The 25,570-nt window shown below is 40.6% G+C and overlaps 1 protein-coding gene across 1 annotated transcript; it reads left to right on the forward strand.

Moving 5' to 3' along the window:
* Positions 1–1,195: 1,195 nt before the first annotated feature.
* Positions 1,196–24,863, forward strand: CHORDC1 (cysteine and histidine rich domain containing 1). Its single transcript, XM_055133542.1, has 11 exons — positions 1,196–1,473; positions 4,934–4,983; positions 8,223–8,279; positions 11,280–11,437; positions 13,553–13,656; positions 14,818–14,876; positions 18,092–18,162; positions 19,664–19,769; positions 22,374–22,493; positions 23,044–23,106; positions 23,451–24,863. The coding sequence occupies exons 1-11, from the start codon at positions 1,410–1,412 to the stop codon at positions 23,592–23,594; spliced, it is 996 nt and encodes a 331-aa protein (XP_054989517.1). The 5' UTR covers positions 1,196–1,409; the 3' UTR covers positions 23,595–24,863.
* The last annotated feature ends 707 nt before the right edge of the window (positions 24,864–25,570 follow it).

Raw genomic sequence — 25,570 nt, forward strand, 5'->3', positions numbered from 1 at the left:
CTCCATAGACTTCTCAGGTCCTCATATATCTCGGCTTCTGATATTACTCCATTCTACTGACATTACTCTGTTCGACTGACATGCCAGTACTCACCTTCTTTTCAGATTCCAGCTGATGTCCATTACTTGAGGGTATGAGTGGGCCTGACCACAGCTAGATTTGCTCAGGGCAGGGCTCATGCCTGACTGTGCTGGTGGTGGGGATAATGTGATGTGATGCTGGGGATAGAACCCAATCAGTCACAAGCAAGTACATCTCACCTGCTTTCTTGAATTTTATTATTTGTTCATTATGGGGTGGGGTGGAGATTTGGGCCACAGTTGGTAGTACTCAGGTGTTTCCTCCTGGCTCTGGAGGCAGGAATCACTCCTGGCCGTGTTCAAGTATTCCTGGGATTGAACCCTGGTAGGCCACTTGCAAGTCAAATGCGCTACCAGCTGTACTAACGCTCTGGCCCCATATTTGTTCTTTTTAAGGTTGTGAATTTGCCTTTATATTTACTAGTTCCACACAAGCGTATTAAGATTGATGTTTATTGATTTTTCTTTTCTTCTTCACCTGCTGCATCATCTACTGCAGGGCTAGCAGTTACCCACACGTTCCTTGTGAGTCTGTTCTGTGAGTGTGTGGGAGGCACCCACCCAGGGTTTTAGAACAGATTTCCCATTGAGAACAAGGTACTACCATAGTTTTGGGGGGCTCCAATACTTGCAATGTAGTGCTGCTCAATGCTGGGGGCACTTGGTCACTTGTGCATTGCCAGGAATGCTCAAGAGCTAGCTACATCACTACCCGTATGTGACGCTGGGAATTAAACTCAGGTCTCCGCATGCCATGCATGGACATCCACCCTTTGAGATATACGGTCTGCGCTTTTGTTGTATTTCTTAAGGATTTTTAAAAAATATTTTTTAGACCACCCCTCCTGCCCCCTCCTTGAACAGCTCCCGCCCACTGCCCCTCTCCAGCTCAGGCCCCGCCCACTAACTCCCCTCCCCGGGCTCACAGGCCACTCCGCCCACTGCCCGCCAGCCTCCTGCGCAGGCCCCGCCCACTGCCCCCTCTCGCGTTCAGGCTCCGCCCACTTTCCCCCCTCCCGGCCCCCAGCCCCCAACTCGGGCTCACGCGCCACTCCGGCTGCGCCAACCCGCCTCGTGCGCAGGCCCCGCCCACCGCCCCCTGGCTCGCTGGCTACTTCGCCCGCCGCCCCCCTGGCTCGCAGGCCAGTTGGCGCGAGGTTGCCTGGCCGCTACAGCTGCTCCTGTGCGCCTGCGCCGCCGGAACCTTCGCGAAGGTTCCCGAAGCGGCGCCGGCCGTTTCCGGAAGCCATCGGCGCGGAGGGCGCCTGAGGAGCTGCCGCCGCCGTCCCGCAGTTCCGGTGCCGGTGCCCGCCCGTTACGGCAGAAACATGGCCCTGCTGTGCTACAACCGCGGCTGCGGCCAACGCTTCGACCCCGAGGCCAACTCAGACGGTGAGGGAGGCTGCCGCCCGCACCCGCCCCGGGGCCGGAGCGCCAAGGCCTCCAGGGGCCCGCGGCGCCGCCTCAGCCGGTCCCGGCGCCCGGCCGCGCGCGGCCCCCGCCCCGCCGCCTCAGCCCGTCCTGGGGCCCGTCCGCGCGCCGTCCCGGACCCTGAGCTGCTGCCGTCTGCGGGCGGGCGCGGGCTGGGGGGGGTCCTCCGCGTGTGAGCGGGACGGAGTGCGCGGTGCCTGGGTGAGGGGGTTGTTTGCTGAGTGAGTGGGGCGGGTGGCTGTGATTGGTGGTTGTGGGGTGCGGTTGTGTGTGTGTGAGGGCTGCTGTATGAGTGGGGCGGCCGGTCGAGTGTGACCGTGGTGGTGGGGTGCAGGGGTGGTGTGTGCCTGGGCAGGCTGTTTGGCGAAAGTGGGGCGGGTGAGTGTGAGAAGCGAGTGTGATGGTTGTGTGGGGTGTGTGTATGGGAGACAGATGATCGTGTTCGCTTTAGATATTTTGGTGCCCTTGTGTTTGATACACGTATATGTTACCACTTCCTGTTGTTTAGGTCCCTTTATAATGTCCATTTTGTCTCTTGTTACCTTTTTGGCTAAGTCTTTTGTTGGATACAGTGGCTTTTTGCGTTTTAAAACTTCTTCATTTATTATGGGTCAGAGAGATAGTACAATGGGTAGAGCACTTGCCTTGAACATGGCCAATCCAGGTTTAGTCCCCTGTACCTTGTATCTTCCCCTGAGCCCTGTCAGGAGTAAGCCCTGAGCATAGCCAGCCAGGTATGGCTCCAAAACCAAAAAAATAATAATAATAACAAATAAATTTGTTTTTCCATTTATTAGGCACTGTTTGGTGACTCAGAGCACTTGTATTTAGGGTGGCTAATACTTTATGAGTGCTCGTCCAGTCAGGCTGGATGGTCAGTGCTCGCTGGGCCTGAGCAGGCCGCTCCTCAGACCCTGTGCTGCTGGGGACCATTAGGGTCACTGCAGCCGCAGAACTTAGGATCTCTAGGGCCTCATTCAACATTCACTATTGCTCAGGGGCCTTCAGGGCTATACCCGACTGTTCTAAAGGGGTGAGTGCAGTGCTGGAGATTGACCTGGGCCTTCTAGACACAACCCTGACTCCTGTCTCCCCAACCCCTTTGTGTAAAATCACCAGGCAGCTAGGAAAATCCCGAGGCCCTCCCTAGCTGTCTACCTTAGGTGGTCTCGGGCTGCTTCTCCACCCGGGCTGGCCAATGCCGTGGGCAGACGAAGGAGGAAACGAGGGCCAGGCTGGTGATCAGTTGCCATGTATTCCATTCTCCCCACGCGCCTGTTCCAGTCTCACTAAGCTCCCCATTCTAGTCTCACACTGTCCCTCATTCCCATCTCCTCCTGTCTCTTCCACTCACCTCTCTGCTTATGTCAGCGCCCAGACTCACTGCCTTGGTCTCTCTATCATCTCTCTCCACTCCCTGCATTGGTGGTAGCACAGTCCACATAAGAAAACCCTTCTGCTCAAGGGATCAAGGGCAGAATACCACTTAGGGGTGTTTCTTCTCTCCTTAGTCCGATAACTTAATTAACATCTTAATTCTACTTCTTAATAGTAGTTATTTTGTATGGGACACAGTAAGAGATACATTAAGCTTATAGGGTGGATCTCCTGGGGACATCTTGCTATAGATCTCAGACTACAGTGCTCAGGGCAGATTAATCTTTCCTAGTCCTAGCAGGGTCCTAATCTAGTTGTTACTTTTTGGATCTTGACAGAATTTGTCCATCACCATGCTCTTAACTTACAGTTAAGTATTGTGGCACTTTGGCCTGGCCCATTTCAATGCCAGGGTAGTTCACAGTTTGCGCTACGTCCATCCAGTCCCTCCTCGGGACCCTGCTTTTGGGGTGCTCAGTCATATGAGGCTTAAGTTTGAGAGAACAGATGCCCAGGTTACAAAAGCATAGCATTAACTGTCTTGTGTTCATACGAAAAGGACATGGCTCTGAATTGACTATGCAAAGGACTTATGGAGAAGAGAAAAGCAATATTTACAAGTTAACAGAGTCTGATTGGAGATAAAGGTGGTTGACCCGTTGGAAGCAGAGCACAAAAAAAGAGGTTACAAATAAACACGAGGGATAGGAGCACTGTGATGGGAGCAATAAACCTAAGCTCCCTGTGGCAAGGCAGAAAGGACAAACCAATGTTCTCCTACATTCCTAATCAGTGTTTTGTGGGGGGGGGGGGATTTTTTTTTTAATTAATTTATTTTTTTTAATTTAAATAGGCTTCAGTTTCTAGTAAGGGGAGTCTCATTGTGGTTAATTCTTTGTTTTTGTCTGTGAAAGCCTTCATTTTGTCTCACAAAATTTATGGTATATAGCATTTTTATCTGACAGTGTATTTATTGTATTTATTTATTTTTTATTCTGCTTTATTTTTTTTTTCAGTTCAGTTATTTTTATTTTCTTTATCACAGTTACAAATTTGGCCATGATTTGATCTCAGTCATATGATGTTCCAACACCCACCCCTTCAGCAGTGTACATTTCCTACCACCAATGTCCCCAGTTTCTTTTTATATGCCCCCAGGTATTTATTTTCATAGTTCTACTTCCATTTCCATATCTTCATCTTTTGCAGTGCTTATTGTCCTTGTTTACTTTCTTGATAAAGTCACATAACATTCTTAGTGTCTGTTTTAATTTTCTCTCCTTCCAGTTCAGTCATATCTAAGCTTCTGTCTTCAAGCTTGCTGATTTTTTGTCTATCTTCATAGTTTGTGCTGTACTCTTGATCTCAGTGTTTCCTAAAGTGGGTGATGCCCTCTCCTTGGGGGCACTGGAATGATTGTGGGGATTGGGGAAAGAGTGTAGCAGAGTTGAATGCAATTGGAGGACATTTTCTGTTTGTTGTCCTAAGGTAGATACACAGGAGAACAATATTTTTCTTCACAGTTGGAAGAGGGAGGGTTATCCAGAGTACTTTCTCTGTTGCCTTTCTTGTTGGGATCTCGGCCCATGTGGGTCACCTCAGCTCCTCAACTTTGTGATATAGTTTGAACAGCAACTTGTCACTGTAGTCACTGCCTACGCCTAGAATACCTTCTCACATCCCAGTCCCACCAACTGTCCAGTTTTGGTTACACAGATGCTTGGATCTCCCGGGACCCTACACAAACTCCTAATGCAGTTTGTGTAGGGTCTCAGAAGGAGAAGTACATCAACTTCACCTCTCCCTTGTGCTACAGGATTTGCTCCTCTAGACCCTTTTCTGAATTGTTTATCTTGTCAAGAGCCAGATAATATTGTATTATCTTGGTGTGGTAATCTGATCTATTCAGTACAGTGTTGCATAGGTACTCGTGGTACTGAATTCTTAAGAAGTATTAACTACATTTGGAGAAAATATTCAGTGTTAATACCTGAAGGGAAGCATAATTTTTATTATAAGGCTTTTCCTTCTTTGTTTTAACCAGATGCTTGCACATACCACCCTGGTGTTCCAGTATTTCATGATGCACTAAAGGTAAGAACTTGCCTTTTTTTTTTTTTCTTTTACCCACACAGTAAACTTAGAGGTGTAATACTGTCTTTGTCTTCTCATTTTTCCCATCAGTTTGTGTCTGTCCAGTTTTGTTTTGGGGCCACACCTGGAGGTGCTCAGTGATTACTCCTGATCTGCACTCAGGGAGACCATATGGAGTGGCAGGGATAGAACTCTGTTTGGATGCAAGCATCCTAGTCAATGTGCTATCTCTCTAGGCCCTTTCTTACTTAATGACTAATTTTGGTGTTATTTAGTTAGTCTTGGCAGCCATACCTGGCAGTGCTCAAGGCCTACTCTTGGCTGTTGGCTCAGGTATCGCTCATGGCGGGCCTCAGAGAACTATATGGGATGCCAGTAATTGAACCTGGGTTGGCCACATGTAAAGCAAGTGCCTTACCCATGTACTGTCACTCCAGCCCCCTACTTCTGGTGTTTTAAATGGGCAAACTCCAAATAGGCAGACAGTAGTAGACAGTTACAAAACAATGTAATTTCTATTTCTGCTCTAATTGTTTACATTTCTCATTTCTTTACTCGCCCGTTGGTGGAGGAATTAAAATCACTTGTATTGGATCTTTTTTGGCGGGGAGGGACGGCACAATTCATCGGTTCTCAGGACTTACTCCTGGCTTTATGCTCAGGGATCACTTCTGGTTTTTCTCAGGGGACCATGTAGGGATGCACCTGGGTTGACTGCATGCAAGGCAAGCATCCTAGCCACTGTTTATTGCTCTGGTCCCTTAATCTCTCATCCTGTGTAAAAGAAGTCCTCTATTTTAGGAAAAACTGTCATAGACACCCACAGTGCCAATTTCAAGCATACATAAGCTTAAAGAAAGCTCTCAACAGAAAAAGAAACACTGGCAGTTTTATGCCTGTATTTCTTTCATATTTGGCACAGTAGAACATTTTTGTCTTTGTGTGTGTGTGTCTTTGGTTGGTTCCTTCATCTTTCACATTTTTTCATGACAATATATTCTTCACTGTCTTAAAGTATTGCATTGTGGGTTTTCCTGGAGTGCCATTGTAACTCTTCTCTGTTGACCAATTTCAGTAACCCTTCCTTGTGATGTTTTCCTCTTACCTTCTAGCCATAGGAATACCTCTCAGCCTTGGTCTTCCAGTTTCTCTAATTACAGTTGATAAATTCCTATCCTTAGACATCACCTCTACACCAAAGGCTTCTGCAGCGTATCCCCATTTATAGCTCATTGGCAATAACAAACTGGCTTCTAAAGAAAACTATTCCAAAATTAGTTTGCCTTTCAACTCTGCTACCACGAGTAATATTTTTCCACCGTACTGCTCCACCCCTTGTGACTGTTTTTTTATTTTAAGGCAGTTTTTTTTTTTTAGGCAGTTTTTTTTTTTTTCAGGTAGTGCTAGTGATCACACCCAGGACCTCACACATGCAAGGCAAGCACTCCCAATACTGAGCCACGGCCCCAATACCACAGTTAGTTATTCTTTACTATTTGTTAGTGACCCAGTTAACTAATCTTAATGGTTTTAAAGTTTAATGATTTTTAAATATTCCTCTTAACCGTCCCTGCTGTTTGGAGTGTGGGGCCACACCCAAAGGTATTCATGGTTGTTCCTGGCTCTGCACTCTTAGGAGGATCATAAGTTAGGGGGCTCATAAGTTATGCCAGAAATCAAACTATGTCATCCTGTTTATCATACCCTGTCCTGTAAACATCGATCAAAGACTTAAACTTTGTATTAGGCTTGTTAGCCCAGTATGATTTCAGATAAAATATGTAAATTACTACAAATGCCAGTTTCCTAGATTACAGTTAAAAATTAAACACTGCTGTAACCAAAACCATGTGTTAATACACAAATTAGGAGTATATTTAGAGAAAAGGACAGTTCTTTTTATTAGTGAATCACCATGAGGTACAGTTACAAACTTAAGAACTTTTGTGTTTGCATTTCAGTCATACAGTGATCGTTTACCCATCCCTCCGCCAGTGCCCGTTCTCCTCCACCAATGTTCCCATTATCCCTCCCACCCACCCCATCCCCCACCATCACCCACCATCCCACCCTGCCTCTGCGGCAGGGCATTCCCTTTTGTTCTCTCTCCTTTTGGGTGTTGTAGTTTGCAATAGAGATATTGAGTGGCCATCGTGTTCGGTCTATAGTCTACTTTCTGCACATAGCTTTCAACCCGAGTGGGTCCTCCCAACATCCTCTACTTGGTGTTCCCTTCTCTATCTCAGCTGCCTTTTCCCCCAGTATATGAGGCCAGTTTCCAAGCTGTGGGGCAGACCTCCTGGTCCTTATCTCTACTACTCTTGGGTGTTTGTTTCCCATTCTGTTACTTTATATTCCACAGATGAGTGCGCTCTTTCTATGTCTGAAAAGTACAGTTCTTAAGACCATTGGTAACCTGTCCACATGCCTAAGTTCTTCTCCTTCTCATCTTACTGCCAGAAATTCAGATTGACTTTTGGTAACAACTAGTCTGAGTCATAAGGGAATTCTTCATGTATAAATGAGACAGAAGTGCTTTTTCTCATAGAGAATATATTTGCCAATGACTTCACTATTTATGCAGAGTAAACTATTTGGTTGTAGTTATTAAGAGTAAAGTGGGGTTATTGTTGAACAAGTTACAATTTTATTCAGAAATTGAATTAATATAATTAACATCTCTGCTAGACTTTTTGTTTGTTTGGGGGTCATACCTAGTGATGCACAGGGTTATTCTTGGCTCTCTTCTCAGGAATTACGCCTCGTATTGCTCTGGGGACCATATGGGATGCCAGAGATTAAACCTGTATTGGCTGCATGTAGGTATCTGTTATACTATTGCTCTGGCCTCTACTGGACTCCTCAGACTCTTCACAATAAATGCTTTTAAAATTTGCAAGTGAGGGGCCACTATGGCCCTTGCCTTGCATGTGGCCAAACTGGGGTTTGATCCCTGGCCTCACATAGGTTTCCCCAAGAGGAGTGATAACTGAGCACAGCTGGTTATGATCCACTCTCAGCCCCCCCAACCCGACCAAATAAATAGAAATTGCAAGTGTTTCTTGTGTGTGGCTCCCGAACTGGGGGAAAAAAATCAAGAGCTTTTCTTGAACTCTACATATTTTGTTTACAGACATAAAGATACAGATAAATGCAAGCTGCTTCCTTGTTTAAGGAGTTATGTGGAGTGTTCAGATGTTGTGGTTCTTAGCAGTTTTCTTTTGTTTCTTGTTTCACAGGGTTGGTCTTGCTGTAAACGAAGAACAACGGATTTTTCTGATTTTTTAAGTATTGTAGTAAGTATTGCCCATTTTTCTCTATATTATCTCTTGAGACGTATGTATTATGGGCACCTCAGATTTGAGGGGTTTGGTTTAGATATCAGCTAGTCTTCACTAACTTGTAGATAGTATTTTTTAAAATGGGGTTCAGGGACCTGAGAGATTGTACTGAGGGTAAGGTACTTTGCATGCAACCAACATGTTTTTTTGATCTCTGGCACTCCATATGGACCTTCAAGTCTCTCCAGGAGAGATCTGAGTATTGAGCCAGGACTAAGTCCCGAGCACCTCTGGGTGTGGCTCAAAACCCAAAAATAGGAGGGGTGTGGGTGGGGTCTTACCTCCCTTCTATAAATTTTAAAATAAGGATGTTTCAGAGATTAAATTTGGGAGATATTAACTCCCAAGTTTACCCATTTGTCAGAGTTTAGGCTTAAGCCTATATGTGGAAGCAGAAAGTGGGGAAGCATGAACTAACAGCTTTTTTTTTTTTTTTTTTTTTAATTCTTTCATTGATTCACCATGTGGAAAGTTACAAAGCTTTCAGGTTTAAGTCTCAGTTATACAATGCTCAAACACCCATCCCTTCACCAGCGCACATATTCCACCACCAAGAATCACGATATACCTCCCCCCTCCCCCACACCTCCCCAGTCCCCCACCCCGCATGACTAGCAGCTTTTTTATTAAAGTATTGTGGTGCATTGTTATTTTTTGCAACTTTGAGAAAACGAAGGTTGTTAAGTAAATCACATGTCATTGTTCTTAGAGTTTTGTATATGTTAAGATGTAGTATAACTCAGTGAGATTTGGAAGTAGTTACCCTTTTTTGAATGTCTACCATCTGCCAGATATGAGAAGTATTGTTTATAAAGTCCTTTCAAAAAAATAAATTATATGCTGTTACCTTCACTGTACTAAAGTTTTAAAAGATTGGTTAATTAGGAACCTGATTAGAACACAAACGCCTGTAGCATGTGTGTGTTATACGTGAAGCCATGTTGTGTCTGACACAACATGTCCCCTCTCACTCCTGCTCCCCTCCATCTCTGTTATCTTCGTGTTGGAGCCCTGGTGCCCCTATCACCCAACAGCTAGACTAGGTATCATTGGGAAGTGGTCCCTGAAAAGCAAAAAAAGAAAAAAAAATTGTAATAAGCAAATATAATTTGTCCGGGTTTATAGCTGATCAGTAGGAGAACCAGAGCTCAGTTTGATGACATATTTTGTTTTTGTGTTTTGGACCACATGCAGTGGTGCTCAAGCAACACTCCTGGTGGGCTCGGGAGACAATATGGGATACTGGGGATTGAACCCCAGGTTGGCTGCAGTTACCCTACTCGATGTACTACTTCTTCAACCCTGATAATAGTTTTTGACCCAAAAAAACTCAAACCCCAAAAGAGATGGTTTACTCTCCCCCCTCATTCCGCAATCAACTTTATTGGTAGGCTCATTGTGAAGATGTCGTGCTTGTAATGTGAGGGGTTGCTCAAGCCACCCCAGCAGTGCTTGTGGTCTTCTGAAGCTATATTCAGCAATACTCAGGAGGCCAGGTGGTGCTAGGGATAGAAGCAGAGTCAAGTCACATGCAAGGGATGCACCTTCACCATGTACACATGTTCTGACCCTTTGAGCAAAAAGATCTATATCTATAACTTAGAGAATTTATTTGATGAATGTGAGTTCACAAAATATGTGTGAGGTGCTGCGTGACATGTGCATTTGGTGGCAGAGAGCTGCTTCCTATCCTCCCCAGGCCTCCCTTTCAGAGAGACAGACGGGGGAACCATAGCCTGATGGTGAAAATGGCCCATTTAATGCAGAGCCGCTAGTATACTTATGGAACATTTGAAAGGGGTTGAAGTATAGGACCTTGGTGTGAATGATCATTTAGAGATAAAACATTTGGCAGAGGTAATTCTCTTGGGGAGATTAACTCAAGGAGATACTCTTTCTCCCAGGGACATCTACATTGCTTTTGTCTTTCCTTCTAGTTGTATATATTAAACAATTAACTTTATTTCTTATCAATACTTGTTTGATATACTTGTTTGGATAAACACAGTAAGAGACAAAGATCCCAAAACTTAGTTCTCTGGGCTCTGAGAACAAGCAAAGTTTTACCGTAAATCTCCTCAGGAGGAGGTCAGCTCAGCTTGTCCTTCCCCATGGGGGTCCTGTTTCTTAAGTTGTAGCAGCTTGAATCAAAACTACACATTTATGCTTTCTAGACTGTCCCATTTCAATGCCAAGGTAGCTCACTCTCCCTGGCTTTATGCCAGTTCCATGGTGGGACCTCCCTTTTGGGGTGTTAGGAACTACAGCGTGAAGCCTGAGTCAAGTAATTATTACCAGTGCTCAGGAATAGATATATTTCAGAGTCAATCAACTCCCAATTAGAAGCATAGCATTAATGGTCTTTCTGTGTTTAACCAAAGAACATTGCTCTATAGTAAAATATAAAAAGACTTTAGTGGAAATAGGAAAGCAGGTACAAATACACAGTACTTCAAATACAAAGCACTACAAAGTCCAGAATTATCAGAAAGTTTTTGCTTATAAGTAATCAAGACTAACTTGGAAAACTGAGGCAATGAGAAGTAATACACAAAAGAAAGGTTAAAGATAAACTTTAACTGAATTAGGGATTGCTAGCAAGAGCACGGTAAACTTCTCTGGAAGGAGGAAAACGGGCAATTCACTGATAAAGCCTAAAGCACTTAGGGTTAATATCCAGGAATGAGTTCTCCACAATTTGTTTAGGTCAGTTTATGTTACTTTGTTTCATGGAACAACTTTAGTAGACATTCATGAAGCATAATTCAAAGACATTAATTCATTATTATATGAGAACTCATGAGCAAATACAGCAAATTCAGAATCTTGTTTCTGTTTTTTAATAGAAGTGGACAGAACATACTGAGAAAATATGATTGCTCAATAAAGATTTGTACCTCAGTGTATGTGAATTAAATCATAGGCTGTCTCATGATGCATGTATTTTACCCACAGGGCTGTACCAAAGGTAGGCATAACAGTGAGAAGCCACCAGAGCCAGTCAAACCCGAAGTGAAGACTACGGAGAAGAAAGAACTGTCTGAATTAAAACCCAAATTTCAGGAGCACATCATTCAAGCTCCTAAGCCAGTAGAAGCAATAAAAAGGCCTAGGTACACTTTTAACAGTTCCATGTCTTGAAGTCATGCTTGAGGAATAGCATTTGCTTCTAGTATTTCCATACATGGTTTTGCATGATACCAGTACTAGCAGCTGAGGTTACCTGTCATTGAGCCATTTAGTTTTCCTTCTCTATGCCTTTTCATTTTTTCTCAGATGCCTGAAAATTGTTGATCTCTTTTTACTAATGAAGCTTTGCTTTTTGTTTTGTTTTTTGGGTCACATACACTGGTGCTCAGGACTGACTCTTTGCTCTGCGCTCAGGGATCACTCCTGCTGTGCTCAGGGGACCCTATGGGGTGTTGGGCACCAAACCCTAGTTAGCCACATTGCAAGGCAAGAGCCCTATCTGTTCTTCCACTCTGGTCCCTTTACTGATAAAGTTTCAGTGTATTTGATTTAGATGGCACCTTTGTTAAAATGTTTGTATATTACCTCTTGCTTGTTTTATGGTAGAATCATATAGTTACTTAGTAATCACCTCCTGATCAACTAGACTCATTTCATTTTTCACATGCATACTGGGCACCTCTGTTACAGGAGGTCTTTTTTCTGTTGCCCTTGAGTACTAAACTGTTTTAGAATCAAAATACTGGACTTGAATATTCATCAGATGGTTTAGGGGCCTTCAAAGGACCCATGCTATTTCATGGTTTCCCGAGTTCTTTTGGTTTTATTTTGTTTTTAACTAATCTTAAATTTATGGCTTATTAAATAATGTCCAAGCAGATCAAGATAAGAGTCTAAGAAATTTGTTTTGTTAGTCTGTGTTAAAGAATATATTTAAAATGATTTTTGTCCCAATTCTACCTTGTTTTATAATCAGGAGACTTATCAAATGCCTTGGTGACTGATTTGCCATTTTATAACAACAAAAGCCAGAAAAAGATAATAAAGCTGGTAGTAGAATCTGATATAATTGATAGTGTGAGTTAACATTCTCTTTAAGTAATTTTTAATTATTTTCTTCATAATATTGATTTTATTTATGAACATGAGGGAAGGGCTGGAGACATAACTAGCATCAGAATACTTGCTTGCTTAAGTTTGTAAGGTTCTGGCTTCCTTCAACACCAGGAAAATAAAATGAAGAAAGTGAAGGAAGTCAAGTATGTTACCATAAAATGTGGTGGCACTGTAGAGTTGTAAAGACTTGGGTTTTTCATGTATTTTGTAACTATGTCCTGTACAGCATTCTTTTTATTAAGGAGACAATATGAATAACATAGGGTTTCTTAAAACATTGCTAAATGAAACAATGTTTTAATTGCTTCATTTATTAATATTCCTCACTTAGTTACTGAATGGTCTTAAACAGATGATGTAGCCATTATGAAACAGCGGGGGCTATCATTACTCCTCCTGTTTGGGGGAGTAGGGGTATCACCCGGCAATACTCACAGGTTACTCTTAGCTTTGTACTCAGGAAATACTCCTGGAAGTCCTCAGGGGACCATATGGGATGCCGGGGATCAAACCTGGGTTAGCTACATGGAAGGCAAACACCATACCCTTATACTGTTGCTCTGGTCTCTCTTCCTACTTAAGAGAGCTTTTTAAATTTATAGGTATATATACAAAATCTTATAGCAGATATTTTCTTAGTAATTATTTATTACCTACTTATGATAAACTTGGTTTTCTTTGACCATCCAATGTAATAGTTGTATATGGGGCAGAGAGTACAGCAGATAAGGCATTTGCCTTTCATGTGGCTGACCTGGGTTTGATTTCCTGCAGTCCATGTGGACCCCCAGTACTGCACAGACTAAATACTCAGAATTTCTGGGTATGACCCATAGTCTCTCAGCCACACACACACACAATCACAATGTTGTGCGTGGTCCCTTTAAATTGCAGTTGTACTTCTTGACTAAAGATTTCTAGAGTTATTGTTAATGCTGATGATTTCATAATTTACTGCATTGATAATTTGATATTTAGCACCTTAAAAACCTTCATATTGATCTATTAAAACATTCCCTTGAAATACTTTCTAATAAGAAAAAACTTGGCTTTTCATAAATCAGCTCTTAATTTTAATAAGTTTGATTTGATGGATTATTTTGGTATATCATTCCTGATTATAAAATTTCAAAATTCTCCAGCCCAGATGAACCAATGACAAATCTGGAATTTAAAATATCTGCCTCCTTAAAGCAAGCACTTGACAAACTTAAGCTGTCAGCAGGGAATGAAGACATGAAGAAAGGTAAGGTATTTTATGTTTTATAATGTATTTCTGTTCAATTAACCTGTTATTGGTAAAGGAGAGAACAGGCCAGAGAGATAGTACAGCAATAGAGTACTTGCCTTGCATGTGACTAATTTGGGTTTGATCCCCAGTATCCTTCTGGTCTGCCAGTCCCTACCAAAAGTGATCCCTGAGGGCAGAGCCAGGAGTAAACCATGAGAATGTAGGTTGTTTGCCCTCAACTACCCTAAAACCCAAAATATCCAAAAAAGATTTTGAAAAGAGAGGAGGATAGTTGGATAGTTTACTAATAAAAATGTGAAAAACATATTTCAGTATAAAACTTTTAAAGCTAGTAATAGCACAGAATGAAAAAATGGTTCATTATGTTCTGATTAAAAAGAACAAAACTAATGAAAGTCCTTTTAGTGTGATTAATTCCTCGTCAAAAGTTTAGTTTCTTTGGTTATAAATATTTTATTGTTTATAATATAAAATGTATTCAGTATTCTCTGAACTAAGCCTGACATCACAAGAGGATAGCACCTTTTTGAGATTGCTTCTGTATATGGTTAAGATGATGGATAGAGAATAGAATTAGAGGGGCTAGAGAAATAGTACAGTAGTAGAGTGTTTGCCTTACATGTGGCCAACCCGGGTTATATCCATGGCACCTTATGTGGTCCTACAAACCCCCAGGAATGACCCTGAGTGCAGTTGCAGGAGTAATCCTTTAGCCTTAGCCCAACCAGGTGTGAACACCCTGCTGCCCAAAACCAAGAAAAAACTCCAATAGCATAAAACAAGGTAATATATCATTTTGGGATTTTATTGTATATGTGTTTTGGAATATCACAGTAGTTAACTTACTAATCTTTAAAATGTTGCCTGAAAGTTCTCTTGGAAAACACAATAACTTAAAATTAGAGTTTTCCTATTTGTTCGGTTTGGGTATTTATGTTAATTACTTAAAAAAGGTAGAAAAGGTAGAAATCTGCATCCAGGTCAAGAGCTACTTCCAGTGGTGGTTGAGGGGGTTTGCAAGGCCAGAGATCGAATTCAGAGCCTTGTGCATTTCAGTCATCTCCACCAGCATAAAATGATTACTTTCAAAAAAAGTCACTACAGTAAAATGTTCTATGCCAGTGTTTTAAGTTGATTGTTTTATTACTATTTCAGAAGAAGACAGTGATGAAATTAAAGTTGGGACCTCGTGTAAAAATTCAGGATGTTCAAAGGTATGCATTTTGTAAAATTTATGTTGTCATGGAAGCAATGTTTTTTATTTTTTATTATAATGCTGTGATTTACAAGTTGTTCATAATACAGTTATTTTAGCATTAAATGTTCCAACATCAGTCCTGCCACCAATCCCCTCTCCGGTATGACCTTTCCTCCCCCAGTGTTCCAATTTCCCACCCACCACCCCAGTCTCCCCTTTTGGCAGGCACAAAGTTACTTCACGTATTGCTTGTTACAACACAAAAGCAAATAGAATTATCAAAACTTGGATCAATAGAAGTCAGTTTGTGATAATTGATTGTATCTCACGGTGATAAAAAGTCATCGAGAATCTGCTTTGCTGCTGGTTAGTGCTAGTTGAGCCCTCTCCATTATTGTTTAGGCTCATTGAGCTTGGTGCTCTTCTATGCAACTTCCTGTCATATTTGTTGTGCCCCTGTTGGACTGACAGTACTACGAAATTTGGAGGTGTTGCATTATTGCTGTCCAGGAACTATATATCTGGATCAGTTTGGTTCATTTGTGGAACTGGGCCATTTCTGTGTTGGAGGGTATCAGGTGTGGCTGCAGACTGCTGTGCCTTCAGGCAGAAATGAGAATCTGCCTGTCCTCATTCTGAGAAGGCCCCAGAAATCTCAGCCTAGACCAGTCTACCTAGGAAGATTTAACAGATATGTTGTTATGGAGATGTGGCACTGCGCCATTTCTCTGCTGCCAAGATGGCAGGTGTCACAAGTTTTAATTTGGAAAAAAGGATTTCAATTTAGTGATGCAATTCAGCAAAAGTTTGGGTGTCTGTTGTCTGCCAAGTACTTTGTCATTGACCATAACTGTGAACTTTGATAAACGAATATCTTTGGGGCACATATATCTGATAGAAAGAAGAGAACATTTAAATCTCAGCATTTACGGAGAACAGACTGTGCTAGACATTGTTTTAAAGGAGAACCCCTGTTCTTGTGTTGCTTATATTCTAGCTTGGTGCGAAAAACAGCATATTGTTAGTTAAAACATGATTTGAGGGCCAGAGCAATACTACAGCAGGTAGGGCATTTGCCTTGTGTGTGGCTGACCAGGATTCGTTCCCCAGCATCCCATATGGTTCCCTTTAGCACTGCCAGGAGTAATTCCTGAGTGCAGAGCCAGGAGTAACCCTGGGCATTGCTGGGTATGACCCAAAAAGCCAAAACAAAGTATGATTTTTTGGTTAGGTAAAGCAGATAGGGAGATACGGTAGTTCAAGTTGGTGAGATGAAAATCAGTCAGGTCAATTATGTCTAACTTGGAGTTGATGTGGAATTATATGCATAAGTTTGAGAAAGGTTTGTGTGGCTTGGTATAGGGAATGAAAGCAAGAGTAAGAGATAGACAAGGTTTGGAGCTATTCACAGTCATTATCTGATTCAATTAGTGTATTTTTTAATGATTATTTGACACAAATTAATTTTTTAATTGAATCATGTGGATGACAAAGTTACAAATATGTTTATGATTGAGTTTCAGGCACATATTCTTTCAACAACAGTCCTTTCACCAGTGCCTACTAACCTCCACCAGTATCCCCAGTTTCCCTCTCCCCCAGCCTGCCTCTGTGGCAAGCACTTTTTTTCCTGCTCCCCCTTTGCCTGGTGTTTCCTTTCATTCCTTATCTCCTTCATCCCTGCCCCGACGCCAAGCTTTCTACTAAAGACCACATCTGGTCTTCTCGCCTGTTCACCTGTTCCTTACATTACATTTATTTTGCTTATGATTTCTCTCTTCTAACTCCCATGCTTCCCCTTTTATGAACTGTTTTCGAGTACAGAATTTTGTATCTTTTAAACTGTGTAGTGTCCTGTACCTGGTACATGGCAAATACATGTAGAATGAATGCTATTTAGAAGTCTTGGCAGGATATTGGGATGCGCTGAAAGAAAGGGGGCTTGTGGCTTTAGCATCCAGGTGACTGATGACACCATTAACAAAGGAGACTGGAGGAGGGTGGGATATAGTTTTGCCTCATACTGCACTTTGGGTCTCTCTCTCTTTTTTTTTTTTTTTGTTTGTTTTAAATAGAAACTATGACTTATAGCTACTGTTAATTCTTTCTCATGCACATAAAGTCCAACACCACACCCATAACCAGTGTTCCCATCTCCCACCCCTAAGGACCCTAAGATACCTCCCTCCCATCTCTCCCTTCCCCCCACTCCATCTCAGTTGTGGATCAGTTTCCCAAGGGGCCACTCTTCTGAAATGTCTTTTATTTATTTTTTGGTGTTTAATCGAATCACTGCGAGATACACATTTACAAAAGTTGTTCATGGTTGAGTTATAGTCAGAGAATGTTCCAATACTGTCCTTTCAGTAAACTTTTCTGAAAAGTTAGGAAATCTTTGGGAATCTTTTCATCTAGAAGTGCTCTTGAATATCTTGAATAGAAAGCCTGCTGGACTTGACTATTGTATAAGATATGATGTAGATACAGTTAGTGGACTTTAAGAGATACAGAAGTAGAAGACAGAGAAATGAGCCTTTTGGTATAACACAGTTCCTTTACCTAAAACTGTGATCTTGATAGTGATTGACACAGTAAACTGCTATTTTCAAGTCAGACAGATTTTCATAGAAAACTACATATGACTAGAGGGTGAAGAAAAGTAAAGTGGACTTAAAGAATTTTGCTGACTGGACTTGTCATTAAGTAAGATGGGAGGAGGGCTAAGGAGGTTGGGGAGTAGTAGTATAAATTTAGAATCTCACATCTTTAGGGCATATGTCACCTGTATTTAAAACTGGGAAAAAAGGAACCTATGGAATTTTATTGTCTGTACTTGGAGGTAGTTGTTATGAAATCCAAATCAAAGACATTCTACCACCAGCTTTATCTGTGTTATTGGCATAATGTTTTGTGAATTTATCTGTCAATACTTCAACTACAGCCATGATGGGGTCTGGATATCCTAGACAGACTCTGAATGTCTGTGTACGTGTACAGCTCATCTTACCCTTTCCAGGGATAAGAAGTCATCCAGAAATTTAGGAATCCCAGAAATAAGCATATACAAAAAGGAATCTCTTTCATTTCTTACTAGAATGTCTGGGGTGAACTGGATATGTTAGATAATATTATCTGAACATTTTTATAGTTTATAGATGCATAGTGACAATTATGTGTTAATGATAACTGAGATGTGTAGCTTATTTTTTCCTTTTTTTTTTTCTTGTTTAGACATATCAGGGCCTACAGAGTCTGGAAGAAGTCTGTGTGTATCACTCTGGAGTACCTATTTTTCATGAAGGGTAATTTATGCATGACTCAGATGTTATGATAGAGGTTAAAAAAGCTAATTCATATGTCTTTAAAGACTATTTACCACATTATTAGATATTTTACTTTCTTGTATAATTTAGATGGCCACCTACAGATATAAGCTTTGTCCTTTTGTTTCTTTTGTTTTGGGGCCACACCTAGCAGTGATCAGGCATTACTCCTGGCTGTGCAGTATGGGATGCTGGAGATTGAAACCTTTGTTTGGCAGTTTGCAAGGGCAAGTGCCCTACCCGCTTATCATCGCTCTGGCCTCCAAGTTTTGTATTTTTAAAATATATTTTGTGTGGGCCACATCCTCTGATGCTTAGGACTTATTCCTGGTTCTGTGCTCAGAGCGTCATTGTTAGTGGTACATGGCAGACTCTGTGGAGTTCTACAGATCCAATCTGGGTTGACTGCATGCAAGCCAAGAGCCCTAAATCATCCTTTGTCTCTCTAGCCCGGTATGAAACTAAAAGATGGTTGTTGAGGATTCTTGAGAGATAGTACAGTGGGTTGGGCACTTGTTCTGCAGACTGCTGATCCAGGTTTGATCCCCAATACTTCACGGGGTCCCCTGAGCCCCACAGAAATGAATTAAGTTTTATAAATACTTACAATTTTGGTAGGGTTTGGGGGTAACCACACTTAGTGTTGCTTGAACGCTACCCTGGAGTAATCTCAGCTTGGTACTACCTCCTTGGCTTCCTGCCTTCTAAGCATAGCAATCTCTCCCGCACGTGGCAATGCTATCCTGGGAGCCACCCCGTGCATAGTCCCTGATCATGTGTTTCGGGAAATTGAACTGAAGTTGTCTATAGGCAAGGCACATATCCAGCCCTTTGAGCTATCTCCTGGCTGGAGTGTATTGTTTGAAGCACTACCCTATGCTTTGTAGGGTCTTGTCAGTGTTTGTCCTGCGGCACTGAGAGCCCCAGTGCAGCAACTAGGAAGTGGTTTTCTCTTCCTGAACTTCATCAAGGAGCCTGTGGTTACTGGACTGCCTCACTACCATGCTATAGGGAGGCAGCATCGAGATATCAAATATCTTTTGTCATAGTTATCAGGACCTAGGCCTGAAGTTTTATGCACCAGAGGAGTCTTATCTCATGGTAAATTTTTCTCCAGTAATGGTAGGTTTCTACTATTTTAGAACTCACCATTTCACGTTTGTATAAATATTAATTTTAGTTTGTGTATTCTTTCTTGGATTACTGAAATGTGAGAACTGTCATCTTTGCTATGTTAGCTTCTTGGGAAAATAGTATTGTGAATAGTCATTGTAAAGCTGATCTGGCATTTTGTGATGATTTATGAATGTTTTGACTTATGAGCTCCAGGATTGCTACATCAAATAGCTTTCAGGTTTAAAGATTAGACATTTGTAAGGTACTAGAGTAACAGTTGATTATTTTTTAAAATCATAATGACCATACTATTTCTGAACTTGATCAGTTTGAGATTTCTGAAATTTCCTATATTAATTTAAAGGATGAAATACTGGAGCTGTTGTAGAAGAAAAACTTCTGATTTTAATACATTCTTAGCCCAGGAGGGCTGTACAACAGGCAAACACGTGTGGACTAAAAAGGATGCTGTAAGTAGCCTTTTCTGGATAACTGAGGCCAGAGTCATTTTTAAAAGATTGGAGATTGTGTTCTCATTGAATAAAAAAGAAAGGTTTTATCCTTACTCATTTTTGATGAGCTGTCAGACTGACTGAGTCTGTGCTCTAGAGAAGCCTCGTAAGCAAAGCAACCATCACACAGGTTTGTGCGCATATGTGGTTTTTTGTGAAGCATGTCAACCTGCCAAAATCTAAAGCATTCAGTATAATTACATGGCCTGTTCCCATTTTTTTTGCTTTTACAAATAGCTTTTCTACTGATTTAGTAGGAAAAAAGTTATTAAATTAAAAAATGTTATTAAACATTCAGACCTGGGATTTTTAGTTATCTACAACTTTCTTCAACCTTTTAGACCTACAGATAGTAGTGAACAAAAGGGAGAATTGCAACTTGTGACAGTGGAGTGGTTTTGAGTGCTCTGCTTGCTACAGAGATAGTAATCAGCAAACATAAGCAAGGATTAGTTTCTAGTTTCCTGGACACCTTTTTAAAAAGACTTGTGGCTGTGCCAGTGACTCCTCAGGATCTCTTTAAATAGTTGGAAGGCAAATATTTGTTGCTAGATAAGTGTTTGTTAGCTATTGTTCATGTGACTTAATAATGTTTTCATGAGGTTTTTCTTGTTCTTTTTTTGTGTGTGTGTGGGAGGGGGTGGGAGCATCTTAACGATGATCAGGGATTACTCCTGACCATGCTTGGGGGATCCATATGGGATGCCAGGGACCGAACCTGGGTCAGGTGTGTGCAAGGCAAGTACCTTAAGTACTATAATATTGCTCTAGCTCCCCATTCCTTATTTATTGGTTTCATTTTTGTCTTGGGACTTTAGCCAGGTCCCCTGATAGTGCTCGGTGGACCATATGTTGTGTTGGGGATTTAATGATGGTCAGCCACATGTAAGGCAAACACCTTAACCCTTGTATTCTCTCTCTAGCCCCTATAATCAGTTTTCTGTTTTATTAGCCCTAATAACCGAAGTCTGCATTTTATATCTTGCAACTTAAAAAGTAATAGTAAAGTTTTACATTTGAGTCCTCATAAAATCAGCTTTTTTATTAAACTCGATTGGGATTGAGCTATATCCTAGTTACTTGTCAAACACCATACAACTACCAAGGAATGATTTGTTAGTAAAGAGTGAAGTTTCCTTTGTTTTCCAATGTCCAAAGTTTTGGAAAGTGTAGTTTGAGAATTTAAAACATTTTATATGCAAAAGTTTACCGAGCATAATGCTTATGAAATGTTTTTGTTACTTTTCAGTACATGTAGTTATCAAGTGTTAAGTGTCAAAGCTGATGTCTAAGGGAAGAAAAATGTGAGTGATATGCATTAATTAATATAATTATATAAGATGTATATGTATTTTACAACAGCAGTGTCTCAGTTTTCTGAAATTATGTTATTAAATCTCCTTTATTGAAAAAACATCAGCACTAATTTATTGAAAAAAACATCTCTCCATTTAAAAGAAATATGAATAAGCTAGGGATTGTACTTAAGTGGTAGAGCACATGCCTAGCATATATGAGGCCATTAGCTTCCTGTACCCTATGTCTGACACTGCTAGGTATGGCTGTGGTCTCCTCAGGAAAAAAAATAGTTACTGATAACAGCAGTAGGTTACTGTTTGGTAAAAATATTTCCATCATAGTAATTAAAAGGCTAATTCCCACTTTTCACTTGCTTGGTATTAGGTGAGAAAAATCATTATTCATTAGCAGCAGATAATTTTAAGTAGTTATTTCCTCACAGTTTGATTTATATAAGATATCCTATCATGAGAAGAAAATAAGACCTGGTGGATTCTACAAAGCCATTATGTTTCTCTCACTTTAGTTTTTAAAGTGTTTTTCTGGGGTAGGAGAGCTAGCTCAATGGGCTGTAGCACATACTTTGCATGCAGGCATACAGGAAGGCTGATTTGCTCCCCAGCACCTCATGGTCCCCTGAGCCCCTTAGTGCAAGAGTCACTCCCTTGCACTAAGCAGGGAGTAGACCCCAAGCACTGCCAAAAAATTCAAAAATAGTATGTTTAAGTGTAGTAGCTCTTAAACTATTTTTTATAGTGTATATAAATCTCAAAGGAAGTAAGTAAAATAAAAGGAATAAACATGTTCTCAAAACATGAAACTGCTGTTCGTTTTTTTTATAGGCGTGCTCTCAAGCATCATTCAGGTGGCTGGTGGGTCGGGGTGGGGGGCAGTTCCAACAGCCAAGCAGACCAAACTTCTCAGTGCTAGGGCCCAGCAGTGCTTGGTGGCTCCAGGTTATACTTGCGGTGCTGAGTGTGGGAAAGGCCATGTGGTAGGTGTCAAAGATTGAACTCAGTTCTGCGCACATGCAAGGTATGCACCCTTATCAGCTTGAGTTATCTTCCTAGCTTCACCTGTAAAAATTCTTATGTTACAGTTCATTGTTTAAATTTCTGGTCAAAATTTTAGAAGTTGCTTGCTCTTGAATTATTATTATTTTTTTTTAATTTAGACAGTTGTGCATAGTCATTTATTCTTTGGTAAGTCATTCTTTCCTGTGGCATTTTGAAACTTTAAATAAGATTATGCTGTATATTACAGGGGAAAAAAGTGGTTCCATGTAGACATGACTGGCATCAGACTGGAGGTGAAGTCACCATTTCGGTTTATGCTAAAAATTCGCTTCCAGAACTTAGTCAAGTAGAAGCAAATAGCACGTTGGTAAGTACATTCAATGTCTTTGGTGCCAAAGAGAAATTACAGCAGATAAGGTGTTTTTCTTGTACATGGTGACCTAGGTTCAATATCTAGCACTCCTTAGGTCCCCCAGTCCCGCCAAGGGTACCCCTAAGTGCAGTGCCAGGAGTAAACTCTTAGCACTTATCAGTGTGGTCCAGAAATCTCCCCCCCCCAAGTATTTCATTACACATTACATTAATGTTTTATATAAAGTACTTTCCTTTGAGTTAATTTTTATATCCCTTTTAGTCTTCTCCACTTAAAAAAATAGTCAAAAAATCTTTTTTACAGGATTTCTTTTAGGTGAAAATATCTGCATGATAGAATATTCTGGAATACTGATGTAGCTTAAAGCTGTATCAGATAATGTAATATCCAGTTTGGAACTTGAAGTTAATTTTTCTTTTAGTTATTTTCTCGTACAAAATAGAAATAGCTAAAATGATTTTAATAGTATTTTCTGATGTGTATAATTGTTTTATGTTCACAATCTTCATTCTGAATTAATCAGTGAATCTACTATCTTTTACAGTTAAACGTGCACATTGTATTTGAAGGAGAAAAGGAATTTCATCAAAATGTGAAATTATGGGGTGTAAGTACTATGAAACCAAAAGAGCCCTATTCACCATTTAAAACCCTTTGTACAGAAAAGACAGTGCTTCATTTAGCAATGATGCAAAGTAGGGTGTATGTAACTGACCATTATATCATACCAAAAAATTTAAAGCTAGATATGAAAATGGCTGTATTAATAGCTAAAGATTCAGTACAGCAGGGAAGGCATTTTGCCTTCCATGCTGACCTGGGTTCTATGCCCAGCACACCACATCATCCCCAAGCCCTGCCAGGAACTCTGAACCAGGAGTAAGCCCAGAGCCAACAGGGTGGGGCCCCAAAACAAAACCACTGAGATTTACCTTTTTGTTTTTTAAACAGGTGATTGATGTAAAGCGAAGTTATGTAACTATGACTGCCACAAAAATTGAGATCACCATGAGAAAAGCTGAACCTATGCAGTGGGCAAGCCTCGAACTGCCTGCAGCCAAAATTCGGGAAAAACAAGAAGATAGAACAAAATAAATCCCACGTTTTTTGCCTATTTCAGAATCCTTACTATATGGTGAAATGGTAGCTTGCTGCTGTACTCTATTTTTGTTGTGGAATCTGGCATTTCAGGGTCAACACTAGGTTGTTTAAAACCAAAGTCAGTTTGTCTTCTTGAGCTTCCCACTCTTTTGCTTAAGATTGCATATTCACTTTTTTCTCTCCAGTAGGAATACAATTTGTCCTATACTTGAAGAGACTTAAAAATAGCTCATAGACAGATGCAGTATTTCTTAGTACATTAAGTAGAGAAATGTAAAGGAAAATTTGTTTATTTTGCACCTCTTCCCATTATCCCACAGTTCGTAAAGCAAGATGGAATGTAAAGTTTTTAATTAGTATTAATATTAAATTAATAATTGCATTCCTATAATACTTGAAAATCTTTGAGTGGGAAGATGAAACTCTGGTTACTCTTTTTCCTAGGAGAACTAATTCTGAGGTAGTGTAGTAAGTACTTAAAGGGAATATAGGCATTAACGAATTAAAATTTGCTTTCAACTATTTTTTTAAGTTTTTTAATTTTTTTTGTTTGTGGCCTATGATTTTAAGAAATATATGTTCCTCCATGGTAGAGCACACACCTTGCAGTTGTGGATCCCTGTATTTTTTGTGTCTCATTCCCAGCAATTCAAAAAAAAACAGTTCTAATAATACAATTTAAGATTATCAGAGTAAGGGTTAAGCGACAGTAAGTTGTTAGAATTTACCACTTTTGTAAGACTAAGCAATAATGGTTAGCAACTTTTTTCTTGATTTCTATTTCTTTGGTGTTATGAGTATATTGTACCTGATTTATAACCTGTACCTTTCTGAATCCTTCTGTTGCACATCAAGAGGAATTGTGTGTGTGTGTCCCTGGGGAGAAAAACTAAAGTTTCAAATGTAAAAATGTGGGAGTAAATTAAAGTGTCAGAAAAACTAAATAATTCAGCTTTGCATTGTGGCAGCTGTGTTTTCCTTGTTGAATAATAGCTTCATCCTTTGGGATTTTTAAAAAGGTGTTCATGAGACAGTGGACAATTCTAGGTGATGGTTTTTTGATTATTGTGTACTTTATAAAATATAGCTATCACAGAATTAGATTATTTATGCTCCTTGAACCCATTGAAGGATAGGTTAATTTTTAAGTAATGCAGTAGAATTGTCAAAGTAAACTAAATGTTATGAAACCATAAACTCTGATAAACCATATATGTTTGGATATGAGTGATGCTTATGTAGATTAAAAGTATTATTTCCCAAGTTCTTTTGAGTGTTTTTCTTCTCTTTGTATTTAATGGTATTAAAAGAAGAGAATCTGGGCCTATAAGATTATACAGTGGGTAAGATGCTGCTGACCCAGGAGTGATCCTCTGGTATAGCTGGGTGTGTCCCATATATTTATATGTGCCTACACCCCAATGGATGATGTCATGAATGAGGGGACTCCATGGACAAAGCCACAGGTGAGTCTCAGGTGTGTGCTTAGCTGGACCCCTCGTGGGATCTTAGCTTAAGAGTATTGTTGGTATGAGTTAGTTAGCTTTAGGTTTAGGAGGGCTAGGTATAAGTGGTGTAGGCTTAGGGTTAAGGGTAGGGTTACAGTTAGATTTATCTAAGGTTAGAGTTAAGGTTATGGTTAGTGATAGATTTATGGTGGGAGGTGTGTTTAGCCTTAGAGTTATGGTTAGGGTTAGTGGTTAGGGGTTAGGGTTGGGGTTAGGGATATGTTCAGGATTATTATTGGTTAAGGTTAGCTTTCAGATTAGCATGTCGGATAGGATTAGGGTTAGATTTATGGTTAGGGTAACAGGGTTCTTGTTAGCATTAGGGTTAGAGTTATGGTTAGAGCAATGGGTAGTAGGTGTTAGGGTTAGGGGAATGGGTGTAGGTAGGTTTAGATTTTGGCTTTAGGGTTAGGTTTAGGATAAGGTTAGGAGTTTGGGTTAGGTTTAGTGTTAGGGTAATTG

This window comes from Sorex araneus, chromosome 3, assembly GCF_027595985.1.
Source record: "Sorex araneus isolate mSorAra2 chromosome 3, mSorAra2.pri, whole genome shotgun sequence".
In the NCBI taxonomy this organism is placed as follows: Eukaryota; Metazoa; Chordata; class Mammalia; order Eulipotyphla; family Soricidae; genus Sorex; species Sorex araneus.